The 18814-nt window shown below is 37.7% G+C and overlaps 1 protein-coding gene across 8 annotated transcripts in view; it reads left to right on the forward strand.

The window, feature by feature from the left end:
* Positions 1 to 1765: 1765 nt before the first annotated feature.
* The window catches only part of NOVA1 (NOVA alternative splicing regulator 1), a 179592-nt gene continuing 162543 nt past the window's right edge, over positions 1766 to 18814 (forward strand). For 2 of the 8 annotated variants that reach the window (XM_083863738.1, XM_083863731.1), the window contains exons 1-2: positions 1766 to 1944; positions 3872 to 4015. In XM_083863738.1, the coding sequence (XP_083719864.1) occupies positions 1809 to 1944; positions 3872 to 4015 (280 nt within the window). In that variant the 5' untranslated portion in view covers positions 1766 to 1808. Of the gene's footprint in view, positions 1945 to 2537; positions 2556 to 3824; positions 4016 to 9832; positions 9872 to 11381; positions 11459 to 18814 lie in introns of those variants that run through there. The other 6 variants (XM_083863733.1, XM_083863734.1, XM_083863732.1 and 3 more) reach the window with 5 other exon arrangements.

The following is an 18814-nucleotide window of genomic DNA, read 5'->3' on the forward strand; positions in this document are numbered from 1 at the left end:
ATTTAGCACAGAGCGTGGTGTAGCGCAATAAACACACCTTCCTAAATTTTCTACCGAATTGATGCTCCGGTACTGACCACCACCGTCACACTTACAGCGCTTTGAGACTCTTCTCCAAAGGAAACGAGTCAATAAACAGCAAAGAGTCAAACAGTAAAAACGCTTTCCTGGTGCACAGACAATTCCCCGAGCCTTGCCTCCCCATCCCCCCGCATCTTACAACGTTTTACTCTTCCACCTGAATAACTGCAGATTTGTAAGCAGAAATAACCTCCGCCGCAGTGAAATATCTTTAAAGGTCTCTACGAAATATTGAGGTAAGCGACGCGGCTTTGTGTCGCACAGCTCCGGCTGGACCGGCTGTCAAGCGTTACAATAATATCTTTATTAATTTCTCCACAAGGCAGCGCGATGCGCCCGGCGCGTCCGGGGCTCCGGCGCTGCCTCCGCGGTGCCGGGCGGGGACCGAGCGACGGAGGGACGGAGGGACAGAGGGACGGAGGGACGGAGGGACGGAGGGACGGAGGGACGGAGGGAGGGCCGCGGCCGCTCCGCCCGTGTCGCGCCGGTGCCGCGGCCAGCCCGGCCGGGGACGTGTCCCCGCTATCCCACCGCCCCCTCGGGCGGTCTCAGCCGTCCTCCCACGCAGCCGCGGGGCTGTGAGGCGCAGCGCGTATCCCGGGTGACGCCGCATCCCGGCGGGGACCCTCCCGGGGCGGCCCCGGCCCCCGCGCACCCCCGCCCGCCGCCGCCCCCGCCGCAGAGGTTAAACCGCCCCCGCCTCCCGCAACGGCCCTGCCGCCCGCGGCCCGGCATTGGAGAGACGCCTCAATCCCGGCCTCTCTCTCTTTTGTTCCCATTGGCCACATCTCCCGCCCGTCTCCCACGGAAACCCCGCCCTTCTGTTTTATCACCCCCCTCACGCCCCCCCGCCCCCCCCCCTCCTGCCTTCGTACACCCCCGTCCTTGCGCCCCCTCCCCCGGTTCTAACCTCTCCCGCCTTTGGGGTTTGTGCGGTGCCGCTGGGGGTGGCGGCCCCGGCCCCCAGGCAGCCCTCCCGCGGTAGCGGGGCCGGAGCGGCTCCGCACAGCCCGGCCGCGATCCCCCTCTCCACCCCCGGGCACACGGGCCCGGCAGCGAGGGAGGGCACGGCAGCCCGGCAGCGGCGGCAGCTGAGCCGCAGCGTCAGGCGCGGCACTGGGGCGGGCAGGGGCGGAAGGGGGCTCAGAAACAGCGTGAATCATCTCCCACTCTCTCCCTCGCCCACCATTTACACCGCTCGCTCCCTCCTTCTCCCCCTCCCTTCTTCCCTCCCTCCCTTCCCACCGATTCTGTCTCACTCGTTCTCTCTCCCCTCCTCTCCCACTCACTCTCTCCCCTCCTCTCCTCTCCCACTCACTCTGTCCTCTCCTCCTCCTGTCTCACTCTTTTCATTCTTTCCCCTCCTCTCCTCTCCCCCTTTCTTTTCCCTCTCTCGCCCCCCTCGTTCCCCTGTCTCCCTTCTCCTCATCTCCTCCTGACACTGCACTGCAGCTGCTCCTCCAGTCCAGTCCTGCCCGCTTCCCTCCCTCCTTTCCCTTCCCTCCCCCCGGGTGCCAGATAAACAAGGCGCGCAGCATCCTCGACAATCCCGATCTTAGCTCTACATTTTCGAAAAGGACAAGAGAACGGGACGAGCCCCCTCCCCTCCTCCTTCTCCTCCTCCTCCACCCCCTTCCTTCTCCTCCTCCTCCTCCTCCTCCCCCCTTCCCTCCCTGCCCCCCCACCAGAGAAGGGAAGAGACAATTCTCCTCCGAGCAGCAGCAAACATGATGGCGGCAGCTCCCATCCAGCAGAACGGGACCCACACCGGGGTTCCCATAGACCTGGACCCGCCGGACTCCCGGAAAAGACCGCTCGAAGCCCCCCCTGAAGCCGGCAGCACCAAGAGGACCAACACGGGCGGTGGGTATATCCTCTGTCACCTCCCTCCCACCCCCACCCCCCCGCCCAACCCACCCACCTCTCCGCTTCCCTACCTGCCTGCCTGCCTCTTCCAACCCCCCACCCCCCCGCCCAAAGATTCCCATTTCTCTAATGTTATCATTCATCAAAATGGCGTCGGTTTTCAGCATCTACCAGGCTTTTTATTTAATATCCACGCTGGGGCTGCATAGCCGTGACCCTACGGAGGCGAGGAGGGAGCACAAGGGGCTCCCGCAGCCCGGCTTATCTCCCTCGCCCGTTTAAGGATGGGCGACAATAAATGGCAGCTGGAAGGAGACGGCAAACGCTCTTCCCTCCTTCCACATCCTCGGGGTCGCAAGTTGAATTTCAGCCTTGCCGTGCGTTTTCCTCCTCCTTGGCCTCACTTCCATTGTCAGAGCGCACACGGCGTGTGTTTGCCGTGCCGAGCCGGGGGCGAGGGCTGGCTGGTGGCGGGGGGAGTCGCCCCTCGGCTGCGGGGACTCGCTAGTTAACATCCTGCTCTTCCTGGAGGAGATGAGTTATAACGGGACCAGCATCTCCTTTATCCCTTTGCGCTGGAGTCGTCATAACAATGCACCGAGGCAGAGGTGAATTTATTTGCCCAGTGTTGAGAGCAGCGGTCTGGCTATACACAGTGCATGGTTCCCCGGCTACGCTAATACGGGTGGGCACCACTGCCACAGACAGGCACTGGCTGAGGCGCTTTATAGTCTCAGGGAAGAGAAGTAATGTGGACTCAGATAATTTCTTCTGCTTAGGGGTAAAAAAAACAAAACCCAAAGAACCAACTTTATGAAACAGGTTTCATGATACTTTGATATCCGTGCCGATGGGACATTGCCATCATTGCTGGGGAGAGTCTGGGGAACCAGCGTATCCCTGTTGCCTTGCACTTCTTCAGAGACAGTTGTGGAAAGGTCCTCACACTTCAGTGTAGCTGTATTTAGCAGTGGCATGAGGGTACTGAAAATTCTGCAGTTTCCAAATCAGACTGGAATCCTTTTTCCTTTCTCCCTTCCATTCATTCTATATGTTTTTTTTCCTGTTTCGATGGTATGCTTTAGTACTAGTGATGGGTAGAGGACTGGCATTGTCTATCTCATCACCTTTTAAGTGTATTTAAAATAAGTGACTTAGGCTTTTGATAAATTGGGAAAAATTCTTCTTAGTGTCCTTTAATTAATGAGCTTAAAAGAGATCATTGTCGCTTAAGAAGTGCTAAAGGAATACATGAGGATTACTTAGGCAAGTGATTCCATCCTCACCATGTTGAGTTGTTCTATTGGCAGTGGCTGAAATGCTTGGAATAAACCCCCACATTTTGGGTGGGTTATTTGGTAGCAGAGTAGTCGTTTTGCTCACTTAAGAAGAATGCAAGCAATAGCTAATTGCTGTCCTCATGTGTTTACTAATGACAAACAAATAGCCCATTAGAATTTACAATTCGTTCTTTCCTGGTTTTGTAATTTCTTTTGCAGTATTTCCAAGCAAGGTTGCAGTTGTCACTAACCACGTTTTCATGCAGGGCTTTAGTTTTCTTTTAAAGGGTCTGGTCATTTCTGCATGCTGTGGTTCCTACTGAAAAAAAAAAAAGAAAAAAAAAAAAAAAAAAGAAAAAAAAAAGAAAAATAAGATCTGACTTTGAAAAATAGTTGCAATATTATTCTCATTTTTTACTGAATTAAGGAACCTATGTAGGTTCTTTGTTTGGAATAAATGTAGATATTTTAAACTGTTAAAGGCACAGTCTAAACGTTTCTTGTATAATGACGCAACTGGTTAGATGTAAATGCATGAATTAGTGGAGGAGTTTAAAGATGTAACCTTTTGTTTATTTGTGGGACTGGGGAGGAAAAATGACAACTTATAAGTCATATTAACCATGCATATCTCAATTTTTCAGAGGATGGCCAGTATTTTCTAAAGGTCCTCATACCTAGTTATGCTGCTGGATCTATAATTGGGAAGGGAGGACAGACAATTGTTCAGTTGCAGAAAGAGACTGGGGCCACCATCAAGCTGTCTAAATCCAAAGATTTTTATCCAGGTAGGTGCAAAAATTAGCCAATTCTTTATTTTCAAATTCCCAGGCATGTATGTACATGTCAGTATGTTTCATGTATTGATGGTTAAGCTTCCAGTGCAGCAGGAAGCATTATGTTTCAGAAAAGTATGTTTCAAAGTGCAATAGTAAATAGAAACATTCTGTCTGTTTTGGCATATGAAATTGACTGAACTGGACACTAACTGCTTGAAATAAGTTTAAAGTAGTTTACAATATTTCTACAGGAGATTATTTTCATTAACATTGATTGCTTTATTTTTTATTAAAAAAAAATCTAGCTTTAAGGAACCAATGTGACAGGTGGTGTAAAGATAATTGTTCGTTTGAAGTTTCCAGACATTGTAATGACAATTAAGCTAGAATGAGTAAAAATGAGAGACTGCCTCATAAAGAATGGTCCATTTACTTTAAATCCATTATGTACCTTCTTTCTGCTTCACTGCTTTGTTCATTGGCTCTGGAGTGAAGCAAAGAGGACAAGTGCTGCTCTTTAGATATTCTTTATATTATGTTTGTCGTGATGGTGGAAGAAAACTCTATTATTATAAAACTGAAATGCTTCGGATGAATAAAAACCGTAGCATTTTATATTAGCTGTATTAATGCACATGAAAAGTTTTTTATATTTCAGTATAACAGTAATAAATATCTGAATTAGCACTCCTTTATAAAATTTCTGAAGAGAGAGTCTTATATAATGATAGACAAGATTTTAGCTTCTGCAGTTGAATAATTGGGTTTTTTTTCCTAAAGATGAACAAATTAGCATTCTGTAATTGAACTTTGCTCTAGAGGACTTTCTAAAAACTGATGCAAAATAACGTAGCTGACACTTTCATGTTTTGATGTTGTTATTTTGAAGAATAACTGGTGATTTAGAATTGAGTTGACTAGCTGTTGCTGACTTTTTTCTTTTGGAAAATAAGCTGCTTTGCATTTGTTCTATTTTAACAACACTGACTTCTACAAAATAGCAAAGGCAGTTGGTATGGATGTAAACAGAACACTAACATTGGAGTATTTAGTTTTCATGTCCTCTGACTTTACTGTTAGGCAGAAGTGGATAACTTTTTATTAACAGATATATTTTGGTCTATTTACAAATATGATTGTTGATGTGGAAATTCTAATGCACCTGTTGTATGTCTCCTTAATGAATGTAGTTTATAATACTTAAAAGTCAGAGGTTGAAGTGTTGCATGTAGTTTTTTTTTCCTGTTGAAAGTTACAGCTTATGAACTGGTGCTTGTTGCTTTTGAAGCTTTTTTTTTTTTACTTTTTTTTTTAGAAAGCTAGGAAAAACATGATCCTTTATTTTGAAAGGTATGTTAGAATAGAAAAAAAATCAATGTATAATTGTGAGAACTCTTGAAGGAAATAAAAGCATTCTAAAGAGCCTGATTGCAGAATTAATAACATAATCTGGGGAAAGAGCTGCAATACTAAATTAAATTCACTGTCAATAGATGAAAATGGAATAGATTTTCTGCATTATACATGAGGGGTTATCAGATATGCAAGGATGTTACAGAAAATTGGTGTTTATGAAGAATATTCCAAATACCAAATTACGAGCCTTTTCATTTTACTACAGTTTATTTGCACTCACTTGGAAGGGACGCTCCAAAGATTAGATCTTTTGTTCAGTGCTCCAGTATAGTTCCTCTGTTTTCTGATTAAATCACATTTACTTTTTTTTGTGTTAGAAATTGTAAAGATGCAGCAGTAGTAGCAGAAGAACCTTTGAAAAATAAAAAAATCGCAAGTTGAGTGACATGAGAACGTTTGTGACATAAACATATTCTCCCTTAAAATCAGCAGCAACAATATAAATAACTAGGGCAGGGACGCTCAAACATTTTCTCAGTAACAGGTGCAAATGGAGTTCCAGTTCGACTTTTTACAGTCTGCCTTGAATTTGCAGCCACGTTGTGTCATATGGAAAGTGAATGTTTTAAGGAAGTTGGTGACTGATACCTGCTAAAGCGTGGAACAGGGATGGGAAATGGATTCCAGCATGGCTAGCTCTTGTTAGTATTTCTGTTTGCGTCTGACCACCAGCCCATGGAATTTTCAGAGGTCCTGTCATTCCTCGAGCTGATGGCTTTTGGGTTTCTTCCAGACTCTCTTGCTCATATAACATTGGGGAATACAAATCTTGTGAAAGAGCTAAGATAAAGTTATGGTTTATTTTTCTTATGAAGTTTTTTTTTTTAAATTACTGTTTTCCTAATAGATGTTACTTAGTCCTTACCTCTGATGCTTGTGACTACAAATATGTTTAATATATGTTCTGCTGTGGAATGTTCTGTCATTGAACTTTGATAGAAAGTTTTATGTATTTCCGAAAAGTTTTAGAAAAGTGAGTAAGTTCCTGTTTGGAAAGGAGGAAGGTGCTTGTAATACAGAAGTTACGAGTAGTTCCTATGATCTAATAGTGTTCTTTTCTTTTCCCTCTGTGATATAGGACTTCAGTATGCAGACTGATTTCTGTTGGAATTATTTTTGTGCGTCAAAAGGTGACATAATTACTGAAGAATCATATGGCAGCTCTAATTACAAGAATTTGAAGGAAAAGAAACAGCTTTGCATTGAATATTTTAGTTTACAAGATAGGAACCAGTATACAAATGCATTACTGTCCACTACAGTTTTATTTTTGAGTACGCAATTTATTGTTCTCTTTTCAGGTTACCCGCTGACTTTTTCTTGTTGTCTGGGCTCCTGCAATTTGACTTTGGATATTCTGATTCTTTTCTGTTCAGGCATGTCCTCCAAGATTAGCAGAAATAAAATTAAAATTAAAATGGCAAAATATGCCCTACTTTTAAACTAAATGGTGCTGATCCTTCTGCATAGAAAGTACAGTGTGTATTGACTACTAGGTTTTGGTTCAAAAAATAAATACAGATTTAGCCAACTTGATAATGAAAGTGGCTATTCTGTGAAGCTATTATAATGTATGGTTTTTTGAATAATAGAAGAAAGATTTTCTGTTGTCTGAAGCTGGCATTGCTTACATGTTTCTCCTTCTGCATTTTAGTGAGCACTGGACTCAAAACTACCCAGGCCATGTATATTTTTCCCTTGCAAATGCTGCCGTACACCCTCTCTCTTTCTCCCTCCTCCCTCTCTCTGTGTTCCTGTTCCAGTCTCTCACATATGCACACACATGCACAAAATTATGTTACATCACATCATGTTGTTTATCTTGCAACAGGATCTTGCCTGGTCTGAACTTGGTGCTTGAGTGAATTTGAACTTGGTCAGTGTTTTTCAATTTATTGGAATATGATGTCATAGGCGTACTTAAATGAGATCATATCAAGAGCAGAGATTAATAAAAGCATAATTAAGCGAGGATAAGGTTTTACTGGTTTTGGCAATATATTAAATGTGTTGTTGTTATAGCAGATTTCTAGTCAAGTTATATCAGTGTTTGGAGAGTATAAAAGGTGGGGGTTTCCTCTTCCATCTCGTGCAGACAGTATATGAAGCATTGTGTGGCTATTTTGTGCTTTCACCAAGGGACTTCTATTTTTAGATGTTTTCTGTTTAAATATCAGATTTTTTTTAATCATTCATGTGTTATGGGAGATAGTCTATCTAATCTCTGTGCCAGTGCCTTTCTGAAAAGTCTCTTATTCTGACTCATAAAGACCTTTCAAAAACATTGAATGTGTAAGTAACACATTAAGTTACAGGAATTTAATAATCTTATAGCATCATTACTCCTATAAACCGTTAGGAAGGAAAAAAGTGTAATATATCAAGTTGGCTCTCTATTATTTCCTTTATAGAAATTGAGTTTATCATGTTAATTTATAACTCTTAAAAATAACAAAATCTAATAAGGAAAGAAATGTTTTAAGAATCAACACTTGAAATAATGTTGAAATGAAATACTGATTTTTCAGCTATGGAAGAGAAAAGAGTAATGGAGTTAGAAGGAAGAATGGCTTTAGTTATTAGCTGTCTGTTGTGCTGGTTCCTTGAAGGGCTTTGTCATACATCAATAAATGCATTTCATTTATTTTCTTGATGATCCTACTTTTTTTCTTGAGGTGTTGACATTAGCTAATTAGACACTACATAAGTATATATCTAAGATTTCAGATTCTGTTGTAAACATTTATTTATATGAGTAGCTTCTGGTATAATGGCACTGAGGAAATTACTAAACAGCAAGGTGAGATTTCAGAGGTGCAATCTAGAGCTGTATAGATTTTTAAAGTAATCACTGATCTTTGTACTAGTTTAAAAAGAAAAAGAGACCAACCACCAAAAACTCCCACGTGTTGATTGCCAGCTGTTCAGAGAGATAATTCTCAGTTGGACAGTTGTCTGTTGCCTGGTTACTGAAACAGAATAAAAAAAAGTTAGCTTGTTAGCCAGCAGGTCTGTAGTATTTTGCATTTAAAACGAAGCTAAATCTGAATATGTATCTTAGTAGGATCTTGAGATTGTTACATATCTAACTTGTCCTGTACTATCACTTAGCATATTCTAATTTAGTAGGCTTAGAGAAATTTTGAGAAGTTAAAGGAGAAATTTGGCACTGATTTCTTTCTACCTGTAGGGACTTATTCATGTCAATGAGTGAATCATCTTTGACATAGTAAATGGCTTTGCTTTGCAAGAAAGTGCTGTGTCTTTGTCTTGTATAGAAAGGTTTATAAGAACTTCTGACAGATTTGGAATGGTTAATCTAACTTTAATAAATGACACAGGCTAACAACTAACTTTGTTGTCAAAATAAAGAATAGAGTGAGGACAGTTGTTATGACAGGGAAATGCTGTATTTTAACTTTTCAGCATTTTCCTTGTGGTTGCTTTTTACCTAGGTTTCAATATAATTGAAAACCAAAGTATTTTTAGTAGATTAGAAAGCTTATGTAGATGAAGGTGCTTCTAGTAACAGCATTGTTTTTTGATAAAGTCAGGATTTCTGTAAAGCAATTATTCATTAAGGAAAAAAATAAAAAAAGACTTAAGTTTTCCCCTTTCATGAAGTTTAAAATTTCCATACAATAATTCAATTGCTTTTTGTAGATAAATCCAAGTTTTAATGGATTCTTGATAGAGAATGGGTGTTGGAGATAATATTTTTAAAAATATAAACAGAGAATGCCTGAATGTCTTCCTTTCGTCTTCTCCCTTGTGCAGTAAACAAACACCTGCTTGCTTTTCTTAATGTATACAACTTGTAACAACCAATGTCTTTTTCAAATACTCTTTGATCTTGTTTGTTCTTTAATTAATTTCATTAGCTTAGCTATTGTCCTCAGTAGCTGACTAGAGAATTTATTTTGTCAGTGATCAGTAGCTTTTTGGCCAGGGAAGAAAACCTTGGATTTAGTGAATTCATCAGGCTGGCCTCCAGAATTGGAGCATAGAGTGGTTGGGGAAAAGGCTTGCACCTTGTGGCTGTCACATTTCTGTCTTTGGACACAGCTCTCACATAAAGTTAAGCAACAACTATAAAGATTTGGCTGGCAAATATCTTTGAGGCTCATTGTTGAATCTTACAGCAGTGCAGTCAGCTTTCCAGTCCATCTTTGAATTTAGTTTGTTTCTTAACATTTATCAGTTGGCCAGTGGGAGTTAATGACCTGGTGAGGAGTATTGTAGCTGTCAGTTGTCCAGTGTTGGAATGCTGCAGGTAATTGGGCTGAACTGGTGAGAGCTGTGGCCGTGTGCTTCTCACGTTGCACTGCAGCTGCTGTTGATCTTAATTAATCTGACCCTCAGAGGCTGCAGTGTCATGGTATAAAACGCGATGCATATTAGAAATTGGGAGGCTGTTTTTCCAAGTCTTATTGATGGCCACGTTTCTAGGTAGGCCTTTTGGTTTTTCTAATTGAATTTGTCTGACACTAGCATAAAATTCTTAATGTACTTCAATTTAAAACTGTAATATGTTTTCCTGTTTATCAAATCTGCTGAGTTATGAAGCTGACGCATGTGTTTTTGAAATATCATAGTTATAATGGATTTAGCAAAAATCTTTCTTATTCTGACAACAACTATTGTCTATAAATGAAAATACTTATACTGTGTCTGGCATGAATTTCTGGTGTAGTACAATATGCTTCTGTAGTGGGAATGCTTAGTGCTGGTTTTATTTAGCCCAGTCTTGTGGTTAAGGACTTTGAGTAGCATGGAAACATGGAGAGTTGGAATTTGGTGTTGGCAAATGGAATCAATTAGTGTGCTGTGCATGTGCAAGGTTTTTAATTTACTATAGATTTATGACTGTCTTCGTTGTGACTGCATGACATAGATTTAGGAAAATAGCAGGTTCCTTACAGTTCACCCTGGCATTCAGGGTCATTTTCCTTCCCCCAGAGGAAGTACCAAATATATATATATATTTATACTACAATAATATATATAAATATTTATACTATATGTATATATACACACTATACTTTAACCTAGAGACCTTGTAAGTGTTCCAGTACAGATTTGTATAGCTCTATTCCATCCTATTTTTGTTTTGGTTTTGGGGGTTTCTCCATCCCAATTTGTGATTATTCTTGGGATTATAAAGATCAATTATATTGCTTGTATTTTGATTAAAATAAATGATTGTCAGAATACTCTGCTTTAAATTTTCCCTATATTTGATAGACACATTAAATATTTTAATACATAAAAATCACAAGACCTATATTCCTATCCACCCATATGAACTAGTTTTCACTTTAAGACATTGATAATTGTGGTTGAATCTTACTGGAGTTTACTTAATATTAGGTGTGCTGCTCTTGATAATAGCCGAGCATTGCAATTCCTTTGCAAGAACTTACCTGATTGAAATGTCAGTGTAAGGCAGTCTTTGGAAGCACATCTTTGGAAGTCAGCTCCCAACTCTACAATGCTGGCATGGTTCTGCAGCCTTTGAGTATGAATTTATCACTCTTTGCTTAAGCTTGTTATTGTTCTTCTTGACTTCCGAATTGCAGTAAATTTGTGTAAGGTTTAAGTGTTTTGCATAATTGATGAGTGAAATTAAGTCGTCTTTGTGAAGCGTTGGAGAACATAGGGTGATGTAGGTGGTGTGAATAACTGGCTGTGCAACTAGGTAGCACTTGAAAGAATAGTGTGTTAGGGACCAGGTTTAAAGTTAAACACTGGTGGTATGATTGACCTGGGGTCAGATCCCTTGTAAGTGAGACATACTCTTGTCAACTTATGTATACGAAAGTGGTTACATCAGCATGCATTGGATAAAAAGAAGTGTGAATCTTGGACAAAATTTCTTATTTACCTGGTCTTGTAGGTTTTGATTTTGAAAAGACTAAACATCTGTTTTTCATCGTTGATCTCTCACTGCATCCTGCAGGGCCTGTCATCTCAGCATTGACAGGATCAGATGAAAAATACAATCGATGTGTTGACATTTTTTTGAGAATCACTCAGGTAAGATTACTTGTTATACAGAACTACAGTGAAATTCATGGCTGCTGCTAATGTTTCACCAGTTGGAGCCTTTGCATTCTCAATCATTAATTAAATTGGATACTGAGGTTCTCTGCATGTTCCCTTGTTTCTATTTTAAAAGCACTTTTTGTGCCTTGCTCAGTGCCATTTAACTCTCTTGTAATTTCCCACATAAAGAGCTTCACACATTTGTACTATTTTCCCCCACTTGATAGAGTGGCACCTGTTTGCTTGAATCAAGAACCATAGTGTGCACCTCCAAAGCTCTTGGAAGATTTGTATGTATTTTTTAACAGTCTCAAGTAGTGACTTTAGTCCTATTTAGATTCTTCATTGGCAATATGAAGGAAAAAAATTCTCTGTAGAGAACCAGATAATCAGGCGCAGCAGCAATTTATCATCTTCCTAGTGTGTTCTAAATTCTGGCTTTCAAATTGTTCATGAAAAATTACAAATATTTTACTGAATATGTAATGGTGGAGTTGTTCTTTTTATAACATGAGTTATTGAAAATATTTATATTAAGTCATGCACTGGAAAAGTAGGAAATGGCATGTGTCCATTCAGTTGGCTTTGTTGTTACATCCAGTGTACTTACAAAACTAAAACTATTATCAGAGTGTATTCCAAAAGAGTTGGGCTATGAAATGTCATGGCTGTGAGGGAACGGGGAGGAAAGACCAGTTGGGCCATATGCCAGTGTTGGAGCTCGATCTAACAGTGGTTTACATTTTGTCCCCATCTGTAATCTGGTGTTAGGAAATGCCAGGGTGCAGGTAGGGTAGTGTATAGTACAGGTAGTACCAGCAGCACGGGTGCTGCCACAGATACTGTTTTGGCAGCAGTATTGACCTGGAGTTATAGAATATTTGTTTTATTGTAATCTGGCAGTCTACCAACAATTTTTCTGAGGAACACCAAAAAAAAAAAATAAAAAGGGAAATAGGTGGCTTTTTAGTGGAGTTATGACCTCAATTTGAAGAAAACTTCTGTGGAACAAGAGAGGGTCTTCCAGCATTCTGTCTGGGCTGATTTTTCAAGGATCTGCAATGAAATGCTGCTACTGGATGCCTTAAAGCTTTATAAAAATGATTTGTTGCAAGTGATAGATGTAGAACATGTATGGGGTTTGTTTTCTGCCTTGCATGTGTGTGCACACTTCATTCTTTGTATGTCTTCTACTTACATTATTAGGTGAACACTTGGCGACTCTGTCAATCTAAAGTAAAATTTGTATTTCCCAAGAATTCCTTACACATATGTAATTTCCTAACTTCTGATTCTTTTATGGTGCGCTGCAGTACACCAACGTCTGCCAGTTTTTTGTTGAGATTAGTCTTCATCAAATGACATATAATTTTCAGCATAGCAAAATACTAAAAAAAAAAAAAAAAAAAAGATAAGAAAAGAAAAAGGAAGTGTTAACTTTACAAAGTTTCTTTTTTAGGATACATAGTGTTTTGATTTTTTTAATGTTGTGATGCCAAGTGCTCATCTAGTATTTGCACTACTTTTAACAATAATAAAACACATACTTTATAATTTTATGAGATTTGTAAGTTCTGTATGGATCTACATCTATGACTAGATGTTCTAGTAAGTGCCAACATGATATATTATGAACGAATTATTAATTAATATTTTTTATTTTTTATTTTTTTTTTATTTCTTGATTCATAGCTAGAAAGATGTTTTTTCCCTAAATAGCTAGGATTTAGAAGGAAAAAATTGTTTCTCTGATTTCAAATCAGAGTGTCAAAAATATTTGAGTGTATGTAGAAATATGTGTAATTGCTAGTCTCAGAACTTTAGACTTGTATGCTCTTGATGGTAGAAAATCAATTAAATGGGCAGCTATATTTGTCCCATTGGGTTTCCTGTACCTTTGGAAAACAAACCCCCTTCAGTTTAAGAAAATGTTTTATACCCTCTAGTCTAGGAGATGTACAATGGATAGTGGTAACAAGTTGGTATTTGAATTAAGCAAGACATTTATAACTAGTTTATTTTTATTCCAGTTTTTTAATGGTGCTTTGTTGATTAGTAACAGCAGGATTCTGTTGTTTCTGTATTATCTTTTTTAATGGCTCTTTTGTCTGATATTAATTACTAGTTAAAAGAATGTTAGTTGTGGTCAGAAACAGTTCATTTCTGTCCTTCACACTTTATTAGCTTAGTGCTTTCTGATTTCATTAGTGCAGATATAAGGACACAAAATTTAGTCATCCATAACTGAAAAATAAGTACCTTGATATTTCCCTTTTCCAACACACGTGAATATGCTCAGAATGAGGAAAAAAGAAGCTTCTTTTTATTTACTCACTTTGTCTATTTTTCAATGGAATCATATGGTGTGTAAAGGACTACCATGCTTTCCATGTTGACTAGTCCAGGAACATGTGAAGTTTCATCTCATGCAAAATTCTTTTGTGTTTTCTTTTGTAAAGAAGTCTCCGCTTATAAAGCTTGACAATGTTGTATTGGTTGTCCTGAGAATTTTGTTGTTTATTGTTAAGAATTTTGCTTTTTACTAGGTTGGCTAGTTCTACCTTGTTTCTCCCAGTACAAAATTTCAGAAGTGATTATAGCGATTTGCAGTATTTCACCTGCATGCAAGACTTGATGAACTTTTCTTTTAAAATATGCATATAGTTAGATGGGCTCCTAAGATAATGCAAGGAATTTTTTTTCTGTGAAATATTAATGCATAGCAGTTCAGAGGGGGTGGTCTTAATGCTCTTGGTACTTATAAGCATGCAAGTGTCTTAACTTGGATGATGGGTTTTCCCTGTTAAAGATTCTATGAAAGCATACAGGAGTTTTGGTGTAAATTAGTGTGTATTTGTAGGACTAGTTTTGTGTTACAAGGTTTTCATATTGCAAGCTATGGTTACTTGGGAGGTGCAGATAAAGCCGATGATGGCCATCTGATATTCGAGTCAAATGTGCTTAAAACTACAAGTATTTCAGGAACTAATATGAATTTTGTATTTTTAGGATGACCTACTTCAGTAGGTCTAGAAAGAGGTGTGATGTTGCAATGCTGATTTAGAGGGAATATCACTATTAGTAATTATCTACTGAACTGTGATGGCATTTATTGGCAAACCGAGGGAAAATGATGGCATACTTTGTGATTGATGCTAGGTGAAAAGAAACAAGTGTATCCATCGGTATTCTGGAATCCTCATAGGTAAGTCTCTATGAAACCAGAAAGACCAGAATACCTCAGAAAATTTGAGAAGATTTTATCACTCCATATTGAATAATTTCTAAAGTTTCACTCTGCTTTAAGAAGATTTTCTTGTGTTAATCCCTTTAGAGTGCAGTAGTTTTCATGGAGCATTTACACACTGGATTCTTAAGGGGGTTATAATTTCTCCGACTTTTCTCCTTTGCTCAAAAGCAGAAGAAGGTTTTCATGTTGGATTCCTGCACAGATATTTCTCCTAGTTAGAAATATAGAAAGTTAGAAAAGTTAGAAATTAACTTGTGTTGCTGGCTTCAAAGTGTGGCATGTCCCCAGTGTTTTTCCTCTTTCATTGGGGAAATTGAGGAATGTTGCTGGATGGGCCCTGCTAGAGTGTTGAAGATAGTTTAAAAATACATATTTAATCCAGAAAATACTATGTGTGTGCTGCTTATTTGGGGAAGTACGTGATTGTCTGAATAAGTATTTAATTTCAGTATTTAGTTTTTGTGTTATTTTTAGAGCTCCAAGTTTTCCCACTAGATATCTTTTGAATTCTGAATCTCAGTTGTAGTTCAGCACATGTAAGTACTGAAAAATGAGTAGTCAAACCATAAGCATTTCAACATGGATCTTTTTTACTTCTACTTTTATACTTGCTCTTCAGAATAGGAATTTTGCTATTAAAACCATCACTGATTAATTTAAATAAGTACAACTTCCAGTTTTTAGGTAGGGTGAGGACACAAAACCTGATGAATTGTTTCTCATTCTTTGTTCTGCTTGGGTCAAATATTCCCCTAGAGGTGAGCATTTCTCCAGTTTTCCAGGTACAGTTCTTTCATTTTTCCACTAATGAAATTCTAGTACCTTAAGCAAAAAGAAATAAAAATTATTTTTTGTCTCTTAAGCATGAGAACTGAAAATTATAATTTCTTTCCTATTTGCTGCTGCCTCCCACAAGAGTAAGTGGAGATATTTGTACAAAGGCAGTAATAATACCAGCAGTTTCTGTATACAAACATTAAATTCAGGTAAGTGTTGAATTTATGCAAAGTGGAATACACCTCCAGTCTACACAGTCCTGAAGTAGTGTGATTAAACATAGAGATAGATTATTGGTAGAGAATTTAAAAAAGAAAAAATAGATATAATTCTAGCTTAGGTCTTTTGGTAAAAGGCTTTTGTCTTTCTTTTTTCTAGCAGAAGGATGTTTTGTTCTTGGTTTTTGTTCTGTTTTAATGGGGTTTGTTTGTTTGTTTGGGGTTTTTTTTCTCTGGTGCTATTTATGATAGCTAAGATTTACTGCAGCCTTTTTCCTTGAGAAGAGTTGTATTCTCACCATTTTCTAGGCTTGCAAACAATTGTAATTGAACTTTTCTCAGCTGGCTAGAGATATTTGAGTCTGTATTTGGAGATATCTTTCTTCCTACATTCAATTTTATCATAGTCAATTAAATGATGGACACAAAAGTAATGCGTGTGTTTTAGTAATGCTAATGTAGGGTGCCTTTTCACTTATAAATAGATATTTAGATAGTTATCAAAAATAGGTATATTGTACGGATTGCATTATGAAGTTTCCAAATATACATATTTTCCCCTTTTGGGGTAAGAGTTTTGTAGTATTTTCTTTTAGTTCGTGGTCCCTTTCCAAGAAAAACTACACTGTTTTAAAACTTCCTTTTAATTTTTGATGCAGGTGTGTAATCCTTTACTAATGCCAAAAGCAGAGCAAGTGATAAAAATTTAGTGTATATATCAATAATTTTTTGGAATTCTCTTAGTCTTTGCTTAAAAATTCCCTGATTTTCTGATTTTTATGTATAGACTGGCTTTTTTAATATATTTGTAAATCTGTTCAGTAATTCTATATAGGAAAATACTGATTTTATGTTAATGCTAACCAGTCTTGCTAAATGATCCTTTTTAAAAGAGGCGTTAGATCTAATCCAGATTCAGTTACAAATCCTCTTCAAGCTAAACATTTTCTAAAATCTCCTCCATTTGCAAATAATTGCTCTTGCTACAAGTACTAATTTTTGTCTTTTATTTTGATGTACTTTTTTGATTTTAGCTTTTTAAAGGTATAAATCAAAATTTATGAAGAAGGAAGGAACTGACTGAATTATCCAAAAATATCTAAACAATTAGTGGGAAGAATTTTGTAAAATTTTAATGTGAAATTAAAAGGCTAAAAGGCACAGGAAAGCTTTCTAAAAATAAACTCTAAGGATATATTTGCATTTTGGGTTAAAAATAGTAATCATGAGGGCAAATTGCCCTATTTTTGGTTATTATTACAAAAAGTGTTTTTACTCATCTTTTAGAAGGATTATTTGGACTTTTTATTGGGGAAGACTTGAATTATGTATGGAAGAAATCAAGTCTATTCACCTTCCAACTTTTCATTAAGAAAATTTTAAATACTTAGGGTTTTCCCATATTCTGGGTAGTACAGTTGTTTACACAAGTCTTTATTCTTTTAATAATATTGTCCATATTTGTTTATTGAAAATAGAAACCTAAAATATATTTTGGTGTTCAGATTCTAATGCCTTTCAAATTATTTCAGAAAAAAATTAAAAATTATTTTTGCATGTGTTTAAATTTGAGCTTAATACAAACCTTTTATAAAAGTAATTGCAGGTTCAAGGACTTTATGCTCATTTCAAACTGGAAAAAATGGGAAGACACTTTTAATTAAATTCTTGTATGTATGATTAGTCTTGTTTGTGATCTAATCTGTGTTTTTTAGACTTAGACAGTATGTTCAAAGGTATTGTATGCTTTCTGTTGAAATTATCAAATACACCACCTACAATTTGTGAGAACTAAGGGAAACAGTGGAAAATGTGTTTGATGACTGAGTGGCATATCTTTATTTTTTACTCTTGGACAAGAAACAAAAGTATTTGGAACGGCTGCTACGTAGTTATTTGTCTATTAAGGTGCTAGCTGTTAGCACATTTTGATTTTTATTGTCTAAAAACACATGGTTCTGTTTGAGTTGGAGAAGGAGAGATTAAGATTATATAACGTTTCATGGTAATTATGTGTGAGCTCTTTGCTTATTTGCGTAAAGAAACATTAAAAAAAAATCCCTCTGAGCAGCTGAAGTGACATGAAGCACCAGCTGGGGAATCTGAAATCAAATATTTTAGGGCATGATTTGTACTAAACTGCAATTAGAATGTATGATTCTGCACTAGCAATTGTTCTGAGTGAGGTCAAATTGCACGTTAAGAAGGAACACAAGTGATGTCTATCTTGACTGCAACTGATGTCTGTAGATGTGCTATTTCACAGTATTTTTTATTCACATGCAAAACTGGGTGAATAACTAACTTGATTGTTTTATTTATTTTTTGTCAGTTAAGACTCAGTGTGTCCATAAGTGAATTGAAGACTTGAAAGGAAGAAAAAAAATTGAATATACCCTTTTTGAAAAACATAATCTTAAAAATTTAAATTTAATTTTGCACCCAATTTTTTTTATTAATAGGAAAGCTAAGAACAATTCTAAAACATCAGAGACTTTTACCAATGTATTTTTTTTTCTTTTTCTTTTTTTTTTTTTAAACTTCTGCATGTTAAAATTGCAATGCTGACCTACTGGTATAATAAAAAAGATAGCATTTTCTGTTTTCAGAAAAAACTGCATTTTGACACATTGTTTAAAAACTAGAACAGCTCTGCATATGAAAACACAAACTGTGATAATTAGATAGTATGCCATATGTGGTAGTTTAAGTTGGCATATATCTCAAATGGCATGTTTAATGTACTGTATTACTGGAATTAGTAATTTTACAGCTGAGAGCTGTTAATTCTGTTATACTCATTCCCTCTGATGAACCTGTAGGTAATGATAGCAGATATTTTTCTTCACAAAAGCTTGTTTCCGATAAATTAAAATAGTTATAAGCTACTGTATTTTTAATGGAATCTTTGACTAGTGTATGTTGCTTATAATATTTTAGGTGTTTCTAACTACTTCAGAATTCTGAGATTTTCTTAAAATAAAGATGCAGTTGGTATTGATGGATGGTCACATTTTTTGCTTGATGATATATATGTAGTGAGGAAAAAAATGAAGATCTGTTTTTTTCTATATAGTTTTTTTTTTTTTTGTTCTCCATGTT

Source organism: Zosterops lateralis (genome assembly GCF_965231275.1).
Source record: "Zosterops lateralis genome assembly, chromosome: 6".
Lineage (NCBI taxonomy): Eukaryota > Metazoa > Chordata > Aves > Passeriformes > Zosteropidae > Zosterops > Zosterops lateralis.